This window comes from Sprattus sprattus (assembly GCF_963457725.1).
Source record: "Sprattus sprattus genome assembly, chromosome: 5".
NCBI lineage: Eukaryota > Metazoa > Chordata > Actinopteri > Clupeiformes > Clupeidae > Sprattus > Sprattus sprattus.
Window position 1 is genome coordinate 21809582 of NC_137924.1, and position 17513 is coordinate 21827094.

Sequence of the window (17513 nt, forward strand, 5' to 3'; positions counted from 1 at the left end):
TTACATGTATTTACTTATTTATTCACTTAGAGGCGGGGCGGGGAGGGGGGGGGGTCATCAATATGTGCCTGCTCACACACATCAGCCTATACCAACCCAGATTAATGGTTTGATTTACAAGTGCCTGAATTTAGCTACAATAATAATCAATGCCCTTCAGGCAACTGCTCACGGTTTCGTGTGTCTCAGTGTGTATGGAAAAGCCCCCCCGCGGTTATTACATTCGTTTCCTTTAAGGACAAGCTACGCCACAGATGTACCGAAATGAACCAGGGCCGGTGTTGCATAGAAAACAGGGAATGGAGTTTGGCAGAGCAGGGTTCATTTTCGGCAGGGTATCGGGAGCCAGGGTGAACATGGGGGCTTATATCATTGTGCCCGAACGCGGTGCTTTCCCTCGTTACCTCCCCCCAAGAGGAATACTTACTGCGTAGAGAGTGTAAGCCAGACGGTGGCACCATTTTAAGCTTCATCTGGGATCAGCTGTAAGAAGACCACGGGCAAAAATCATTTTCCCCTGCGCATTTTGTTCCTGACTGACGCACTCATCTCCTTGCAGACCTATATTTCGCGTCATCACTAGAACATCACCATCATCCTATTTGGGTCGAGGCGCTCGTCAGTAATACACGAGAGAGGCATCTAATGTTTAAATGTTTTCTTCTAGTGTTTTGATGTAACAATTGCTGTTCATTAAACTCCCTTTACAACTGAACACGATTCTGGTAATTTTTGCGACCCCGTAGCACAGCCAGTAATAGGTAAATAAGGCAGATATACTCATGCAAATAACAGCGAGTAGTGTGAAACGCTAGAGGCAGTCAAGTTGCGCTACTGGAGCCGCAGTCTTATAAATAGAGCAGTGCGTTACGTAACAAGAGCCATGACTTGTCAGTTGTTTACAATTTTACACTTAAATGATTTCGTGAGGAAGCGAATGTGAAACGCAAACCTAGCAGGCCTTAGACGATAGTGCTTTGCAAGGTGTGAATTTAGGGTGCTTCACTTGCGACGCGAGCTGAATATCAATGTTTTGAAACGGGGGAAATGTGGGTCGACGCCATCCAGAACATTCTTGTCAACAACCAAGTTTCAGTGCAAACATCTGACGAACTACCCTCGTCATACCCATCGACCTAAACTCTTAGCAAACAGCTACGAATGTAAAAACAGTTTAAAAAAATAACCCAAATAAGGCACTCTGTCTTTACGGAGTGTGCTTAATTGATATGTCTAAGACGCAAACACGTGTTTGAGGACTGAAATAATGCTATCAGTACCTTATGTTTACATTATCTTAATAACATGAAGTAGACTATTGTAGGGTACTTGATGTAAATGTTACAACAGCAGCCTTCTGTCGACATCTGGTTATTGTGTACACATACGGCTACATCCTACAACGTAAATGCTCACCCAAAACAACACTCAAAGATCAGACGTGGCTAGGTGATGAGAAAAGTGTTAATTCTATTTCAACGCGTTAGGAGCTACAACTGATTATGACTGTACATTCAACAGAATACAATTACATTAAACAAATGTATAAAGCGAAGTCTGACCTTTATTAGTCAGATTAGCTACTTACTAAGGTTTCTGAACATAAGGTGGGTCAAACTAAGTTCCCATAAGGCTGGCCCAGGACGACACAATGAATAAAATAAACAAACAAAAAAAATCAAATATGGAAATACATCATAGGATAATTCAAATACAATGAGACTCACTTTGGTAAAAAATAAATAGGCATTAATACTTAGTCAACCACATACGGCGTAGATGAACACTGGTAGATCTAGGGGAGCTCTGATCAACGAGATGAGGGAGGAGCAGCCACCCTCCGGTGGGAGGGACATATTCTCGTCAGATAGGTTCTTTTTACTACCATTCATTCTCAACAACCAATGACTCCAATGAGCCTATCACATAGGCGGTTCAGCAGGTACGCCTTCCATGACGGTTGCACCGCCTTGTAGCAGTGTGTATTTTTTTCTCTCTGCTTTTTTTGTAACTAAAGCTGGGATGTGTAGGACGTCACATGTTGTTTTTCCTCTTCAGTTCAGTCACTTAGCGATATGTGTTATTTACTGGTTAACTGTTACGCACGCCGTATGCGGTGGCCAGAGCTTGGAATGAGATAGAAGCAAGAACTACATACGAGTTTTCTCCATTTGAGCCTCAAGGAGAGAGAGAACATACAACTTAAGCGAGAAAGTGAGAGTTTTCAGGATATGAGAATGGCGAGTCCGCCGCAAACGGGAGGACACTTACTTTCCAACGTTTACATGAATAACAACAACATTAAGAAGTGCGGATACCTGAAGAAGCAGAAGCATGGGCACAAGAGATTCTTCGTATTGAAGGAGCAGAGCGACGGCTTCCCTGCCCGGCTGGAATATTACGAGAGCGAAAAGAAATGGAAGAACAAATCGGCAGCGAAGAGGGTCATACCCCTGGATTCCTGCTTGAACATTAACAAGAGGGCAGACGCCAAACACAAACACCTCATCGCCCTTTATACCAAGGACGAGTATTTTGCTGTGGCTGCTGAAAATGAACAGGAGCAGGACAATTGGTATGAAGTCTTAACGGATTTAATGAATGAGGGGAGAGTGTGTGACGGGTCGTGTAATTCAGCCTCGTCGCTGGTGGGTTTTGACGAGGCGAGCTACGGTATGATTACGCCGGTAAACGCCGCTTATAAGGAGGTTTGGCAAGTGAATTTGAAATCGAAAGGACTGGGTCAGATTCGGAATTTAACGGGAGTATACAGACTTTGTTTGTCAAGCCGGAGTATTAGCTTCGTCAAACTGAACTCGGAGGTGGCTTCTGTCAGTTTACAACTGATGAACATTAGGAGATGCGGCCACTCGGACAGCTTTTTCTTCATCGAGGTGGGCAGGTCCGCGTCAACCGGTCCTGGTGAACTCTGGATGCAGGCGGACGATTCCGTGGTAGCTCAAAATATACATGAAACTATTTTGGAGGCTATGAAAGCCATGAAAGAGCTGTCGGAATTCCGACCCCGCAGCAAGAGCCAGTCCTCAGGTACAAACCCCATCTCCGTGCCCAGCAGGCGGCATTTGAACAACCTCCCGCCGAGTCAGACGGGGCTGCTTCGCCGCTCTAGGACAGACAGCATAGCCGCCACGTCTCCTGTCACCAAATTTTCATCGTGTCGGATAAGAACGGCCAGTGAAGGCGACGGAACTATGATACGCCCAATGTCAGTCACGGGTAGCCCAATCAGTCCCAGTGTGACCCGGACCCAGCTGAGCAGGTCCAACACAGTGACAGCTCGCCCCTGTCGGACTTTCGAATCCCCCTCCTTGCAGCATAGCAAATCCATGTCCATGCCTGTGTCTCGCTGCTCTCCCTCAGCCACAAGCCCAGTCAGCCTGTCCTCCAGCTCTGGGAATTGCTCCAACCTGGAGAGCGCTCCCCGCCCATCAAGCTGCAGCGCGTCTGTCTCAGGGTCTCCTAGCGACGCCGGCTTTATTTCCTGCGACGACTGTGCCTCCAGCCCCGGGGATGGAGTACGGGGTTATCTGTTGGCCTCCAACCGCAGCAACACCCCAGAGTCTTTCACAGACACGCCACCCACCCAGGAGGGTAGTGGCCTGCATGGATACATGATCATGGAGCGCCGGCATGTGGGTCTGACCCCCTTCTCCCAGCGAATGTCTCGAGCCGGTGTAGGGGATGATGGGCTGCTGTTGGACCTGGAGAAGGCCTACCGTAAGAGGACCCACTCCCTTACCATGCCTCACCAGAAGAGGGCGCCAGCACAGGTCTCCTCAGCCTCACTGGATGAGTACACTCTCATGAGGGCCACCTACACCACCACCTCTAACAACCTGGGCGGGGGCCACTCCTCCAGCCGCAGCTCGCACACCGCCTCCCCAAAAGTCACGTACCCGGAGGACTATGGCGACATCGAAATCGGATCCCTTCTCAAGAGCCCCAGTGGCCCCCACCTGGCCAGCGTTGATGGCTACATGCCCATGACCCCCGGCATGGCCCCCCAGGGAGGCAAGGATGACCCCTACATGCCCATGAGCCCCATGTGCGTGTCGTCTCCCAAGCAAATTATCAACCCCAGGGGGCACCACATACTCCCCGTCTCCTCCAGCAATGGCTTCCGGACCAACTCCCCCAGCAGCAGCTGTTCCCTGGAAGACAGCGGCTACATGAAGATGATCTGCGGCTCTAAGCTGTCGATGGAGAGTGCCGATGGCAGACTGGGCAACGGCGAGTACCTCAACATGTCTCCTGTGGACCCTTCCTCCTGCTTGGTGTCGTCCCTCACTCCTCCTGATTATTTCCTGACCTCTCTCGGCCCTGCAGAGAGACACCAGCTGCAACAGCAGCAGCAGCAGCACCACCACCACCACCACCACACTCTCCCCTTGCAGCGGGTGCCTTACTCCTTCAACTCCCTGCCTCGTTCCTACAAGCCCCAGCAGCAGAAGCAGCAACAGCAACAGCAGCAGCAGCAGCAGCAGCAGCAGAATGGGAACGGTGACCAGTATGTGATGATGAGTCCACAGACGCAGAGGATAGTGGAAGAGCCCTCTGGCAGCAACTGCTGCTCTCCCCTGCGGCAGTCTGAAGCAGCCCTCCCCTCCTCCCCCTCGGGCCCTTCTCCGGTCAGGCAGAGCCTCGTGCACCGGGGCCGCCTCAGCAGACCCTCACGCCTCTCCCTGGACACTCTGCCCACCCTGCCTAGCATGACCGAGCACCCGTTGCCCACGGAGCCTAAGAGTCCTGGCGAGTACGTCAACATCGACTTCAGTGCTCAGCATTTCTTCACTCCTCCATCTTCATCGTCCCAACCCTGCAAAGTTCCCTCCTCCTCCTCATCATCATCCTCCTCATCCTCTTCGTCGTCAGAAAGCCCCGTAACCTCGTCGTTGGGCTTCCCGAGCAGCCAGAGGGGATCCCCGATCCTGTCTGACTACATGAATGTGGACTTGAGCTTGTGTTCCCCGAAGAGGGATATCACACCTGCCCTAGACCCTTTGGACTCTCTACCTGAGCTGTGCCCATGTGAGAATAAGGACAAGGATAACAACAAGGAGGAAAGGGAGGGTGTATACTCTTTGGCACCGCCCGTCGTGCCGGGATGCCCGGTTAACAAAGATGATTACACGGAGATGACGTTTGGAGGGGCTGGTTCCCCTGCCCAGCCCGTCAGCCTGCAGTCAGGCAGCGATGGCAGTCAGATCACCACCAGTCCCACCATTCGCGTACAGAGGCTGACGCTGGGAGATGCCACTTGTGGCAACAGCTGCGGGGGCATAGAGGCTTTCCTGCTGCCCGGTAGCTCCCCTCCTATGGTGGTCTCGGACCCCGACCGGGGGGCCAAGGTGATCCGGGCCGATCCCCAGGGCCGCCGTCGTCACAGCTCGGAGACCTTCTCCTCCACCACGACCGTCACACCCGTCTTTCCCTCGTTTGCCCACCACGCCAAGCGCCTGAGCTCTGCTTCGGTGGAGAGTGTGCCAGCGACAGTACGGGACAGTGAGAGCGCGGACGAGGGGCACTCGTACTCGGCCAACAGCCCCATGTGCCGCCAGACGTCGGCTGGCTACCAGAACGGACTTAACTACATCGCCTTAAACCTGATGGACGAGGGGCTGCCCGGATGTGATGCCCTGGTGCGATTCAAGGCTACCAGCTGCTGCAAAGGAGGCATCAATGGAATACACGCCAGTCCCTATGCCAGCCTTGGCTTCAAGGAAACAGCCACAGCTGTGAAAGGTGAGCTGACTTTTTTGTGGCTAGTTTCTCTATCACTGCTGTCAAATGGGGGGGCTAATACTTCTCGGTCATTAAATTACTAAATGTCTTGCCTTATGCTTGCTGCCTCTAAGAGCAGTGAAGAATTGTGTTGAAAGGTTTGTTACTTTTCACTTGCTGTGAAAAACAGTCTGACTCCCTAAGTTACTGTTTGGCACTAGGCTACAAGAGGGTTTCCAGAACATTCATGTGTGCTCATGTGGTACTGTTTTCGACCCTACTTGGTCTGTTGGCTTTAGGCTCACTGATGGATGTAGGGTTGAAGTAGACACAGCTGTAAATGGACCTCCCCCACACACGCACATACAGTGGCTTTCCTATGTGGCTTCCCTAGTAGATTATCTCTTCCGTCGTGATGTGACATTTAGTGTTCAGTGTTTATCATTTTGTAGATGATGATTCCGAAGAGTAGGCCTACAGTAACTTGTTTAATTCGAACACCAAAATAGATTCAATACAACCGTGTCACGAATGCATAGTATGTCATGTTTGCGTCTTATGAACGCAGTAGGTTAGGCTTCACGATAAGAACTGTTGTGAACACAAACCGGAAAGCGACGCTTATAATTCTGTTACTCGTAATTGCGCACAATATTTTCGCGGGATGATAAACGCACTTGAAGCAACGTCAGAGTGAAATATGACGCAGTTCTTATTATGAACCTCCATGCCGATGACCACCCACACGTAAACACCTCTGAATATTGTTGCGGATGAGAAATATGTGATGCAGGCAGGGAAATTCGATATCAAAAATGTTTTTCAGACATACATTTCACGATACGCTGTCGTATTTTTTAGTCATAGTTATTTTTCTTGCGTGTTTATCCTATTAGCCTACATAATCACGTGATATGCTTGGTGTTATGCAATAACGCTAAGCAAGCGCAAAGTCATCAACCCTGTTTTTTTCTGGTGTAAGATGCGGATAGTAACACTGAAATGCATTGCTGTAAAAAAATGAAATTTATCTTTGGCCAGTGGTGAGTTGTTAAACAGCAGGGAACCCCCCCCCCCCCCCCCCCCCCCCCCACACACACACACACACACACACACACACACACTCGTACTCAAACACACACACTGGCTCGCACACGTTGATGTCTGACATGTGCCTCCCTTTGCATGTGGCTGGAGCACGGAGTGGGCAGGTTCATCTGCCCTCGCTCGCTCTCACTCTCCCTCCCTCTTGCTCTCTTGTGCCGTGTGCAGTGGTGGGCCACTGGCCCCCCGGAAAAACAAGTGAGTCAGTTGTTTATCACTTGTCAGGTAGCAGGTTTCAGGGATGGAATGTAGGCTGTGTGCAAAGGTCGCAAGGAGAGGTGAATGCGACCTGCCTGCTGTTTTTTCTCTAGCGTTCTGGCTCTCCCTCTCTCACTTATTCAGCTTTCTTTTATTTTACGGATGACTCCTTTTTGTGTTTTTTGTTTTGTTTTGAAATCTTGGGGGTAAAAAGACACAGAAGTTCATACAAACCCACATAGATCTAATTGTATCTGTCAATAAATGAAGTACCCAAACAAAAACTATTTAAGGCTTCATGCAATTTCTGATCCCCTCCTTGGTGTGGTTATATGACTATACACAGAACACATTTGTGAGTTGTGTGAGTTGCATGTCTTGTGTGTATTGGTAGTTGAATGAATGTGTGTGTGTGTTGGTGTGAGTGTTTTGGGTGTATTGCTGAAAGGAGTGCCCCAGACCTGTGGTCAACCTCTTAATGCAAACATGACAAACACTCCAGGAGCGGGATCCAATTAGGAAAGCACGCGTCTGCTCTCACTGTACAGAAAGAGGAGGGTCTCTCTCTCTCTCTCTCTCTCACACACACACACTAAGATGAATGCTACTCTACACAGCTACACAAAAGAAACACCTAAATGCATGTGGGCTCGTTGTGAATGTGAGCACACACTGTGCTTAGTTGTGGTTTTGGTAAAGCAGGTGTTTCTGAAGAGAAGCAGTACAGGTTTTTCCCCTCCTCTCTCGCTCTTGGACGGAGCAGAATGATATGGCCGTAGGCTATGGACTGCGTAGGCGGAAGAGAGGGAGGAGCAGACCGATGTTTTTCTCGCGCACAGTTGCCCTCTCGTTCACACATACACATGCACACACACTCACACGTGCGCTCAGCCACACACTCTCATTCACTCACCCGCAAGATAACAATGGGCTAGTTAAACAACTTTTATCAGAATGGAAAACTAACACTGTGAATACCTTGCACATTTCTCTCTCACTTGTTCTCTCTATCTCTCTATCCCTCTGCATTTCAATGATTCCACACCATTGACAGCCAGCATGAAAAGGCTAAGCTCTTGTTTACTACTAAGACGCCCAGCCACATTCCCCACAGACCTGCCCTCCTGTGCTTCCCCTCCCGGTCTCTCCTCGAGCCTGAGCCACAGCCGTAGACAAATAACAACCAAAACTAGAGCCAAGGAAAACACACACACACACACACACACACACACACACACACACATGATCTTGGTTCTTACAAGACCTTGGTGAGCAAGGAGTTTTGGTATAGCATGTTTTTTTTTTAGTCTGGAATGTGGAATCTTTTTAGGGGGGTTGGGGGGTAGGTTCGTGTTTGCTTGCTACAGGCTATTTGTGCTGAAAATGTGTGTGTCTGTGTGTCTGTGTGTGTGTGTGTGTGTTCACATGTGTGTGTTGCCTTGGTCTCTTGAGTGTTGTTGCAGTTTCATTTTCAGAGCAGTTCAGCCTCATACGTATATATATACACACACACATAGCACTCAAACAGAAACACACCCCTTCCCTGCGCTGTGTTGTAAATCAGATGGGTGCCCTTTGACCTGTCCCTGGGCCATACGCAGGGGCTCAGAAGATTAGACCATCGGGCCACAGCAGAGCCTAAAGCTAAGAGCTATTTAGACATTTTCTCCTCTTTTCCCTCTCTCCCTTTTTCTGTCATTCCCCCCTCCTCCACCTCCTCCTTCTCTCTCTCTCTCTCTCTCTCTCTCTCTGCCACCCCTCTATCTTCTGATCTCCCCATCTGATGTCTCTCTCTATCTCTCCTCAGCAAGTTCCCCTCCCCGTTGAAGTGTTGTTGTCTGCTGTGTGTGTGTGTGTGTGCATGTGTGTTGTTTTAACTGAGTCTCCTGATTGAGTACATCATTTTTGAATTGTAGATGTAGGGGAAGGCAGGGGAGCAGCAGATGGTGGGGGCCAGGGTCGTGCACCTGCCATTCTGAGCGCTCCTCGCTGGTTACCAGGCCCGTCAGAGACCCTGACAATACGCTAATGACTGCACACCATCTGCCGCTAGTGCACAACAGGGGCCAGCCACATTTGTCCTTCAGAGAGAGAGAGGGAAAGAGTGAAAGAGTGAGAAAGGGGAAGAGAGCGTGTCTGCCCCTTTCGGTGAAGCTGAAGTTACCACCCTTCCCTTTGACGTTGTCTGATTTGGCCTCACTGTCACTCTTTAGTCAGCCCACGCCACCTCCACGCATCACCGCCACAACACACACACCCACACCCCTACTCCCCCCACACCCCTACTCCCTTACTCTCTGTCCCCCCAAAGCCCTTCTGCGCTACTCCCCCACACCCCCACTCTCTGTACCCCCTACTCTCAAACATATTGTCTTTTGAGTGAGGGCTTTAATTAAATGTTACACAAGTCAGAGAGTCCCAGTCAGTGTGGTCAAACATCTCAACTCCCCGTTGTCTCCTGTCTCTCTCTCCCTCTCTCGGGCCTCTCCCTCCCCCGTTCCTCCTGTGAGTGTGTGTTGTTGTGATCAGTCTTTGCCTGAGTCACTGGCCGTGCCTTGGCCTCTGCATGCAGGTGAGCTCGGTGTGTTTGTGTGTTAAGTAGGCCGGGATGTTCCCTTGGAGCGAAGGAACGGAGCGAAAGGGGGGATGGGGGGAGGGGGGGGTAGAAAAGAAAAGAAACCACAACAAACCTTCAGCCATCTCCACATATAGCAGGCTAGCTAAGCAGGATTACCCGCCACCAAGGATTAGACATTGTTGAGCAGCTTTGTTTAGAGTCAGTGCAGGGAGACCCACCCACCTGCGCGCACACACACACACACACACACACACACACACACCACACATTATGTTTTTACACATTTATTATCACTTCCACACACATACACACCCTCTCCCACTTGTACAAACATGCACACAGGCACACCTACTATAGCTATCTCATTGACTCCCACACATAAACACACACGCACAACACACACACACACACACACACACACACACACAGATCAGAGGCTCTGGAGTGAGAACACATTCTGTGACAGCCATGAGCTCATCCTGTAGTGCTGCTCTCCTCTCCTTAGCTGATCTTTGTGCGTTGCACACCGGTGTTCAGGCTTTGGCCCGAGCGTGTCTGGAGGTTGTTGTTGTGGTTGTTACCCAGCAGGGATTTCCTTGTGTAACACGCTACAGCCCTGGCCAGCTTACCCTGGCTACTTCCAGCCAGCGAAACCAGACTCAACTGGAGGGACAGGGGAGGTGTCAGACTAGTGTGCCTGTTTGTGTTAGTGTGTGTGTGTGTGTTTTTGTGTGTGTGTGTGTGTGTCTGTGTGTGTGTGTGTGTGAGGTGGGGAGTCATGGATTTGGCTTTTTGGTCGCATGATGAAAATTTAATTTTGGGCATAAAGGCCAGCACGTGCCCCTGTTAAAAACCCTCCAATGACACACACACACACACACACACCGGCATGCATATGCAGAGGCTCCACATGGCGGGGGAGGCTAATTGTGCTGCATGTGACGACTGTTATTATTGTGAATGAGTGCATTCTCCCAAGCCAAGGACAGCAGAGTCTCTGTGCACGTGTGTGTGTGTGTGTGTGTGTGTGTGTGTGTGTGTGTGTGTGTTTGTGCGTGTTCGTGTGGAAGCATTTGAGTGTGTGTGTGTGTGTGTGGGAGAGGAGTGTGTGGGAGGTTGAACAGAGATGTCTTGAAGTCATCTCAGGATTATAAATGGACTCATTGTTCGGGCCTCATTCAGGTTTTTCAGTCCTGAGCACATTGGCATGCAGAAGGGGGAGATGACCACAGGACCCACAGAGTCCAGCACACTCTGTGTTTACAACCTCCGTGCTGGCAGATCCTGCTGCTATTAGCATGTTAGCATTGCTCTCTTTTTCGCTCTCTCTCTCTCTCTCTCTCTCTCTCTCCCACTCCCTCCCCCTTTCTCGTCATGTGCTGTCTGCTGTCATTTGATGGAGTGCTTTGATTAAGGCTCCTGAAGGTTAATGACGCCTCTGCTATTCACGTGGAATTACTCCTTTTAATTATGCTGAGGTATTTTCGCCACACATGTGAGTGTGAGTGAGTGAGTGTGTTTGTGTGTGTACGTAATTGTTTGCATGCAATGTTAATGTTCTGCACTTTCAGTGTCAAAGTTCATCGGATGATTATTGGCATAAGCAGTGTCTGAAAACACAGAGGCTCATTTTTCCTCGTGGAGGTGACCAACTGGCCATGCTCAATGTAACACCAGCACTCAGCTGTCACAGCAGCTTGTTTACCCATGCAGAGTGATGGAGGGAAGGACCGAGGGATGGAGAGAGAGAGAGAGAGAGAGAGAGAGGGGTGGGGGGGAGGAAGAAAGGCCTGTTTTCCACAACTCAAGGTCAACAACAATCCCTTATTGATCTGGCTGATATTTGCTCCCACAGAGCAAGAGAGAGAGATAGAGAAAGGGAAGGAGAAAAGAGAGAGAGGGAGGAAGGAAATGAATGAGTGGCATAAAGAAGCAGTGTGTGTGTGTGTGTGTCTGTGTGTGTGTGTGTGTGTGTGTGTGTGTGTGTTAAGGTCTGGTGAATAGGCCTCTTGTTGATGGCGTGGTGGCTTTGCTCCTGCTAATGCAGACTGTGGGTGTGTTGGTGGCCTCCTCACATTGATCCCTCTTCAGAGACACGTCCTCAAGACAACACTGGTGGGGGTGGGGTGGGGTGGTGGACAGACAGAACTGGACAGGAAACTGAAAGAGAGTGAGAGAGAAAGCGAAAGGGATGTGAAAAAACAAACGTGTCTCCGTGTTATTCAGTTCAAGCCCCCACCCCCCACCCCCCCTCCCCCACCTCTCAACTGGCCAGCCTGCTGCTTTCCCACTCTTTCTCCCACTTTCATTATCTGCTGGGCCTTTCTGTCCCTTCTCTCTCTCTCTCTCTCTTTCACTCTCTCTCTCTTTCCCTTTCTCTCTCTCTCTCTTGCTCTCTCTCTCCCCCTCCTCAGGAATGTGCTCCTGTGGTAGCGAGTAGATAAATAAATAAGAGAGTAACACTAGTAGCATATGTTTACGGTGCTCTCACACAACTCCAGGCCTTTTCACTCCACTTACCGTGGGAGCACTGGACAGAGTGAAAGTACTGTCTATGAATGTGTGTGTGTGTGTGTGTGTGTAGCCTATATATGAGTGTGTGCTTGTGAGTTCTTGTGCACGTGTGGGTGTTTTAAGTGACTCTAGCTGGCTCAAGTGCAGAGGACAGAGGCTATATTAAGCTCATGTGAAATAAATAAACAATGACTTCCATGTGTGTTCTATGTGAAAAGCGTGTGTGTCTGTGAGTGTGTGTGTTTGAGTGAGAGTGACAGGGAGAGTAGGGACACCCTCTCCACCTCCTCATGAGTTATAGGGGCACAGGGTGTTCAGTGCAGCTCCCAGTACAAGCTTCTTTAAATACCCTCCAGCACTGATTGTTCACATTCTGTATCAGGAAATCCACACGCATTTGTCCAATGCGTTGTGTGTGTGTGTGTGTGTGTGTGTGTGCGCGTGTTTGTGTGTGTGTGTGCGCGTGTGTGTGTGCGCGTGTGTGTGTGTGCGAGCGTGTTTGTGTGTGTGTGAGTGTGTGTGCGCTCGTACACCTGCGTGTGTTGTTTCACCGGTGCCTACCTCTAGCGTGTTTTGAATGTGAAGTGCGTGTTGATGTGTAGCAGCGCCAGTCAGTCGACAACAGCTGCCTTTATGAGGTCAGGGGTCGCCCAGCCAGTCCACTCTTACGGTCAGTGGTCTCAGGAGAGTGTGTGTGTGTGTGTGTGTGTGTGTGAGCAAGCAAGGGAGATGGGGGAGGGTCCGTAGAGCTACAAGAAGACCAGTGGAGTGGGATGGAATCCTTCAGATTATCTTCATCTTTATCCACCATTCATGATTTGTATACATAATGGCATTAGTGTTTCGATACTCAGGGCGTATAAGGACAGTAAGATTAGTGTGTGTGTGTGTGTGTGTGTGTGTGTGTGTGTGTGTGTCTGTGTGTGTGTGTGTCTGTGTGTGTGTGTGTCTGTGTGTCTGTGTGTCCGTGTGTGTGAGAGAGATGGAGAGAATGAGTGACTCGGGGGGAATGTCAGATCTGATTGTCCCATCTCACCGTGGCGTCACCCTGGCTCTCCAGGCCTGCCCGGCACTGAGACCGGCTGCGACCGGCTCGCCCCACCTTACTGTGACCTGATGCTATTGCCCTCTCTCTCTCTCTCTCCCTCTTTCTCCCTCTCTCTCTCCCTCTCTCTCTCTCCCTCTTTCTCTCTCTCTCTCTCTCTCTCTCTCTCTCTCTCCCTCTCTCTCTCCCTCTCTCTCTCTCTGCCTGCGTGGCTCAGTGACGCAGTGCTGTGAAATTCTAACGGCCCGTGTGACCTCCCCCGACCTCGCGGCTCGCTCTTACGCATGACTGCCACCGTGACGTCTGTTTGCGTGTGTGTCCAAGTGCGTGTGTGTGTGCACTCGCAACCTGTTGTGACCAGAAAAGCCCTATCCTTCCCAGCAATGACAAGAAAAAAATCAAGTCACTGGTATCAAGTTTTTTGTTTGCGTGTGTATGTTTGTGTAAGGGAGTGTGTGTGTGTGTGTGTAAGGGAGTGTGTGTGTGCGTGTAAGGGAGTGTGTGTGTAAGGGAGTGTGTGTGTGTGGGTGTGTGTAAGGGAGTGTGTGTGTGTGTGTGTGTATGTGTAAGGGAGTGTGTGTGTGTATGTGTGTGTGCCTGAGAGACCTTTTAATGCTCCTATGCTCACTGACACTGGATTAGCCAGTGCTTGGCTTGAAGGTGTGGCTGTTTCCTAATAGTGTAACGGTTCCTGTTAACAGGCTGTGTCCTGGGTCCAGTATGACAAGCACCAAGCAATGTGGGTGAGTCCCCGTAATGTGATTAGTGGGTTAACAGTGACATTAAGCTGAACCACACACACACACACCCACACACTCACACTTGTGTACTCTGGTGCTGTGCCTGAGTTGGTAAACAAAAATAAAAGCTGCATTTAGCCATGAAGTACGGCAGCTGTAGTTATGGCGCTGTGTGTTAACACAAGGACAAGATCAGAACCATTAATTTGGCCACGTCGCCATGGGAACCGCTTTTCTAAGAGCATTGCTGTTTTTTGAGTTGTTTTAGTGGCACGCAGAGGGATTCTGTGAGCGTGTGTGTGAGAGATGGAGTGAGACAGAATGTGTGTGTGTGTGTGTGTGTGTGTGTGTGTGTGTGTGTGTGTGTGTGTGTGTGTGTGTGTGTGTGTGTGTGTGTGTGTATGTGTATGTGTGTGGTTGGCAGGGACATGTGAGATAACTTGCCAGGTTTTTCTGCTGCAGCAGGTGGGGTGAGTGAGGCCAAGGCTGGGGTGGAGACAAGAGCTAGACACCTCTCTCTTTTCCTCTACATCCCTCTCTTTCTCTGTCTCTCTTTCCCGCAGTGCGGTGCAGAGGGGCTCTGTGTGTGTGTGTGTGTGTGTGTGTGTGTGTGGCCAAGGCACCGGGGGCACTGAGTTCTCCTGGCCTGGTGTCAGCTCAGACCCTGCCTACGTGAGAGACCGGGAGGGAGGGAGGGAGAAAGAGAGAGTAGGGACAGGCAGAGGATGACTGGAAACCCAACCCCCCCCCCGCCCCTCCTTCTGCCATTCCTTCTCTTTCTCTCCCCCTCTCTCTGCGCCTGACTCTCCCCCCTCTCACCTGGTACAGATGGACGAACACATCAGTCAGTGTTGAGCTGAAAGAGAGATAAGATCTCCCAGGCTGTGAGGCCAGGTGGACAAGGTGATGAAGAATGAGCGAGAGAAAGAGGAAGGGAGCGAAGGGCCCCCTGATCTCCGAATCTTTTACATCCAAAGGGGCTACACTCACCTTTGAGGGGCCGCTCCTCCTTTCCTCTCCTCTCCTCTCCTCTCCTCTCCTCTCCTCTCCTCTCCTCTCCTCTCCTCTCCTCTTCTGCCCTCTCTCATCTCCTCCTCAGAAGTTTAGAGGGAACCTAGTTGTGTTGTTGTTTCTTTCTCCTCAGGCTAAGCATTAGCCTGTGCTAAGAGCGGGAATTCTGGCCTTTTGTGTTGCTCAATATGGGTCCTCCACACAGCGCAGTGTCAGTGGGATGGAACACACATGATGGCACTGGGATAAAGTTCATCCTTCTTTTTTCTCCTCTTCTCTTCTCCACCCCCTGAGTTTGTTGTCCACAGAGGCGTCCTCACAGCCTCCTCCACACACACACACACACACACACACACACACACAACCTCTGTGGAATGCAGAGGGAAAGATGATTTGTTTGGTGTTTTTCATAATCTCAACTAGACTACACACACACACACTCACATATAACTGACTGCAACGGTCCCACCACTTCACACGGCCACCTTCAACCCCAATAGCCAAAGGAACCATGGGATTGATTTGACTGAGACTTTTCTCTGTGTGTGTGTGTGTGCGCATGTTTGTGTGGCGCGGCGCATGTGTGCGTGTTTGTGTGTGTGTGTGTGTCAGGGTATGCGGTGTGTGCTTTTTGAGAAGGCTGTGCGCCAGTTGCATAGTGTGAAATGCCGGTATGTGTGTGAGTGTCCGTGTGTGTGTGTTCCCAGCCTTCAGTGAAGGCACCTGCTACTTCAGTTGCTACCAGCAAAAGATCATGTATTCCTTACTTGGTAAAGCGGAGAGAGGGAGAAGGAGATAGAGAGAGAGAGCTTAACCTTTTCCTTCCTTTGGTGCTCCCATTCCTGCTGTATAAATCATCAGCCGACAGTTACATGCTCACACACTCTCACACAGATAAACACTCTGCTCATATTTCTCATTTTAAAAGACACATCGGTTGGCCAGTATAGGGGCTTCACTATAAATGTGTTCATTCCAAATGGATAACATAATGCATATAATAATGCTTGCGGAGTTAATTATGGATAAGGAATTATGCTAAAATACATTGGATTTCTGTTAACCACAAACAAACCTGCCTCAGGAGTGCATCTGAATGCATCATGTAGGCCCTGAGGAGCTCTATGTTTATTAATGTGCTTATTTTTTCCTCTTTATTTTGTTGTCCAGATTGATTGGTGTAGGAGGAGCACTGCCCCACCCCACCCCAGCACCGCTAGAAAGGAGGGTGGCCGCTGGCCCTGGCTGGACTGCCATACAGAGAGGCCACAGCCCCCCCTCAGACAGATGGACCTCCCTAGCCTCTGCTACGGGCCACCCATCGCTGACCTTCCAGGAGCCTTTGGGACTGCAGTTGTCACGGCAACACAGACTATTGACTCCTGCCTGCCCCCGAAAAGGACCCACACCCCACTCCACACCCCTCTTGCTCCAAAAGAGGACCATAACACACCCCCCCCCCCAATCCAATCATCTGCCCAATGGACCTCCTATGATCAGGAACTCTCTTTTGCTGCTCTTCAAGTGAGATTTTGGACTCATAAGTAAAATATAAATGAAAAAAGCAAAAAATACTAGTGAGGTACAGAATGGTACATGCACGTTGACTTATGGTTTCTTCCTCATGGATAGGGTTGATTTTTAAAGGCATAATTGTTAATCCTTAAGTATATTCCTTTTTTCACTGGTTTCATTGCTCATTTTATCTATGGAGGGGCCAGTGCACCTCCCCTACATAAACCTGTGAATCAAGGCTGCAATGAGAACATGGGTACGTACACAAACACACACACACATACCATACCGCACAAACACACACACACATACACACACCCTCTGTCTCTTAGCACATGGCATGTATTTATTTATTTATATGTGTTCAATTACACACATGTGTATGTGTGTGGTTTTACCCGCATGTGTGGTCATAGCACTGCAACTGAGGTGACATTTCAGATATATCTATCTAGCTATCTAGCTATATATATGCATAAATAATATATATATATATAAATATATATATAGATAGATATAGATATAGAAATCTATATATATTATATATATATATATATATATATATATATATAAACCCCTACAAATTCAATAAGCAGTTGCTTGATAAACCCTACCTCAGACTGAGCCAGGTCATTACTCGTGTATGAGACAAAAAGAGTATATATTGGAGAAAAAGAAAAATATAACTAATTTATTTTCAGAGCTGAATGTTTTTTTTTTTTTTTTTTTCCTAAAACACCAATCCAAAGCCTTATTGACTCTTCTGTAAAATCTTTTTTTTCTGAAGATGATTCATATGGACCTAGACATACACAAACACATACTTACAAAGATATGTCATTTGTCATGGAAACTGAATGTCACATACCTGTAGTCGAACCCAGCACCTTCATATATATAGCAAAAGTGGACCTCGGCTGCGATCAAAGATTTCTTATATTACTATAATAGCAATTATTATTATTATTATTGTAATTTAAAAAAACACAAGATATTTATGTGATTTTTTTTTTTTTTTTTTAAAGTATAGTACTATTTATCACCACTCTCAAAGGTCACGAAAGGA

At 49.0% G+C, this 17513-nt stretch overlaps 1 protein-coding gene across 1 annotated transcript; it reads left to right on the forward strand.

Moving 5' to 3' along the window:
* Positions 1–2036: 2036 nt before the first annotated feature.
* Positions 2037–16380, forward strand: irs2b (insulin receptor substrate 2b). Its single transcript, XM_080838376.1, has 2 exons — positions 2037–5763; positions 16103–16380. The coding sequence occupies exons 1-2, from the start codon at positions 2232–2234 to the stop codon at positions 16105–16107; spliced, it is 3537 nt and encodes a 1178-aa protein (XP_080694502.1). The 5' UTR covers positions 2037–2231; the 3' UTR covers positions 16108–16380.
* Positions 16381–17513: the final 1133 nt, after the last annotated feature.

Coding starts and splice junctions, on each gene's coding strand:
- irs2b (XM_080838376.1), top strand. CDS start 2,232: ATGAGAATGGCGAGTCCGCCGCAAACGGGAGGACACTTACTTTCCAAC.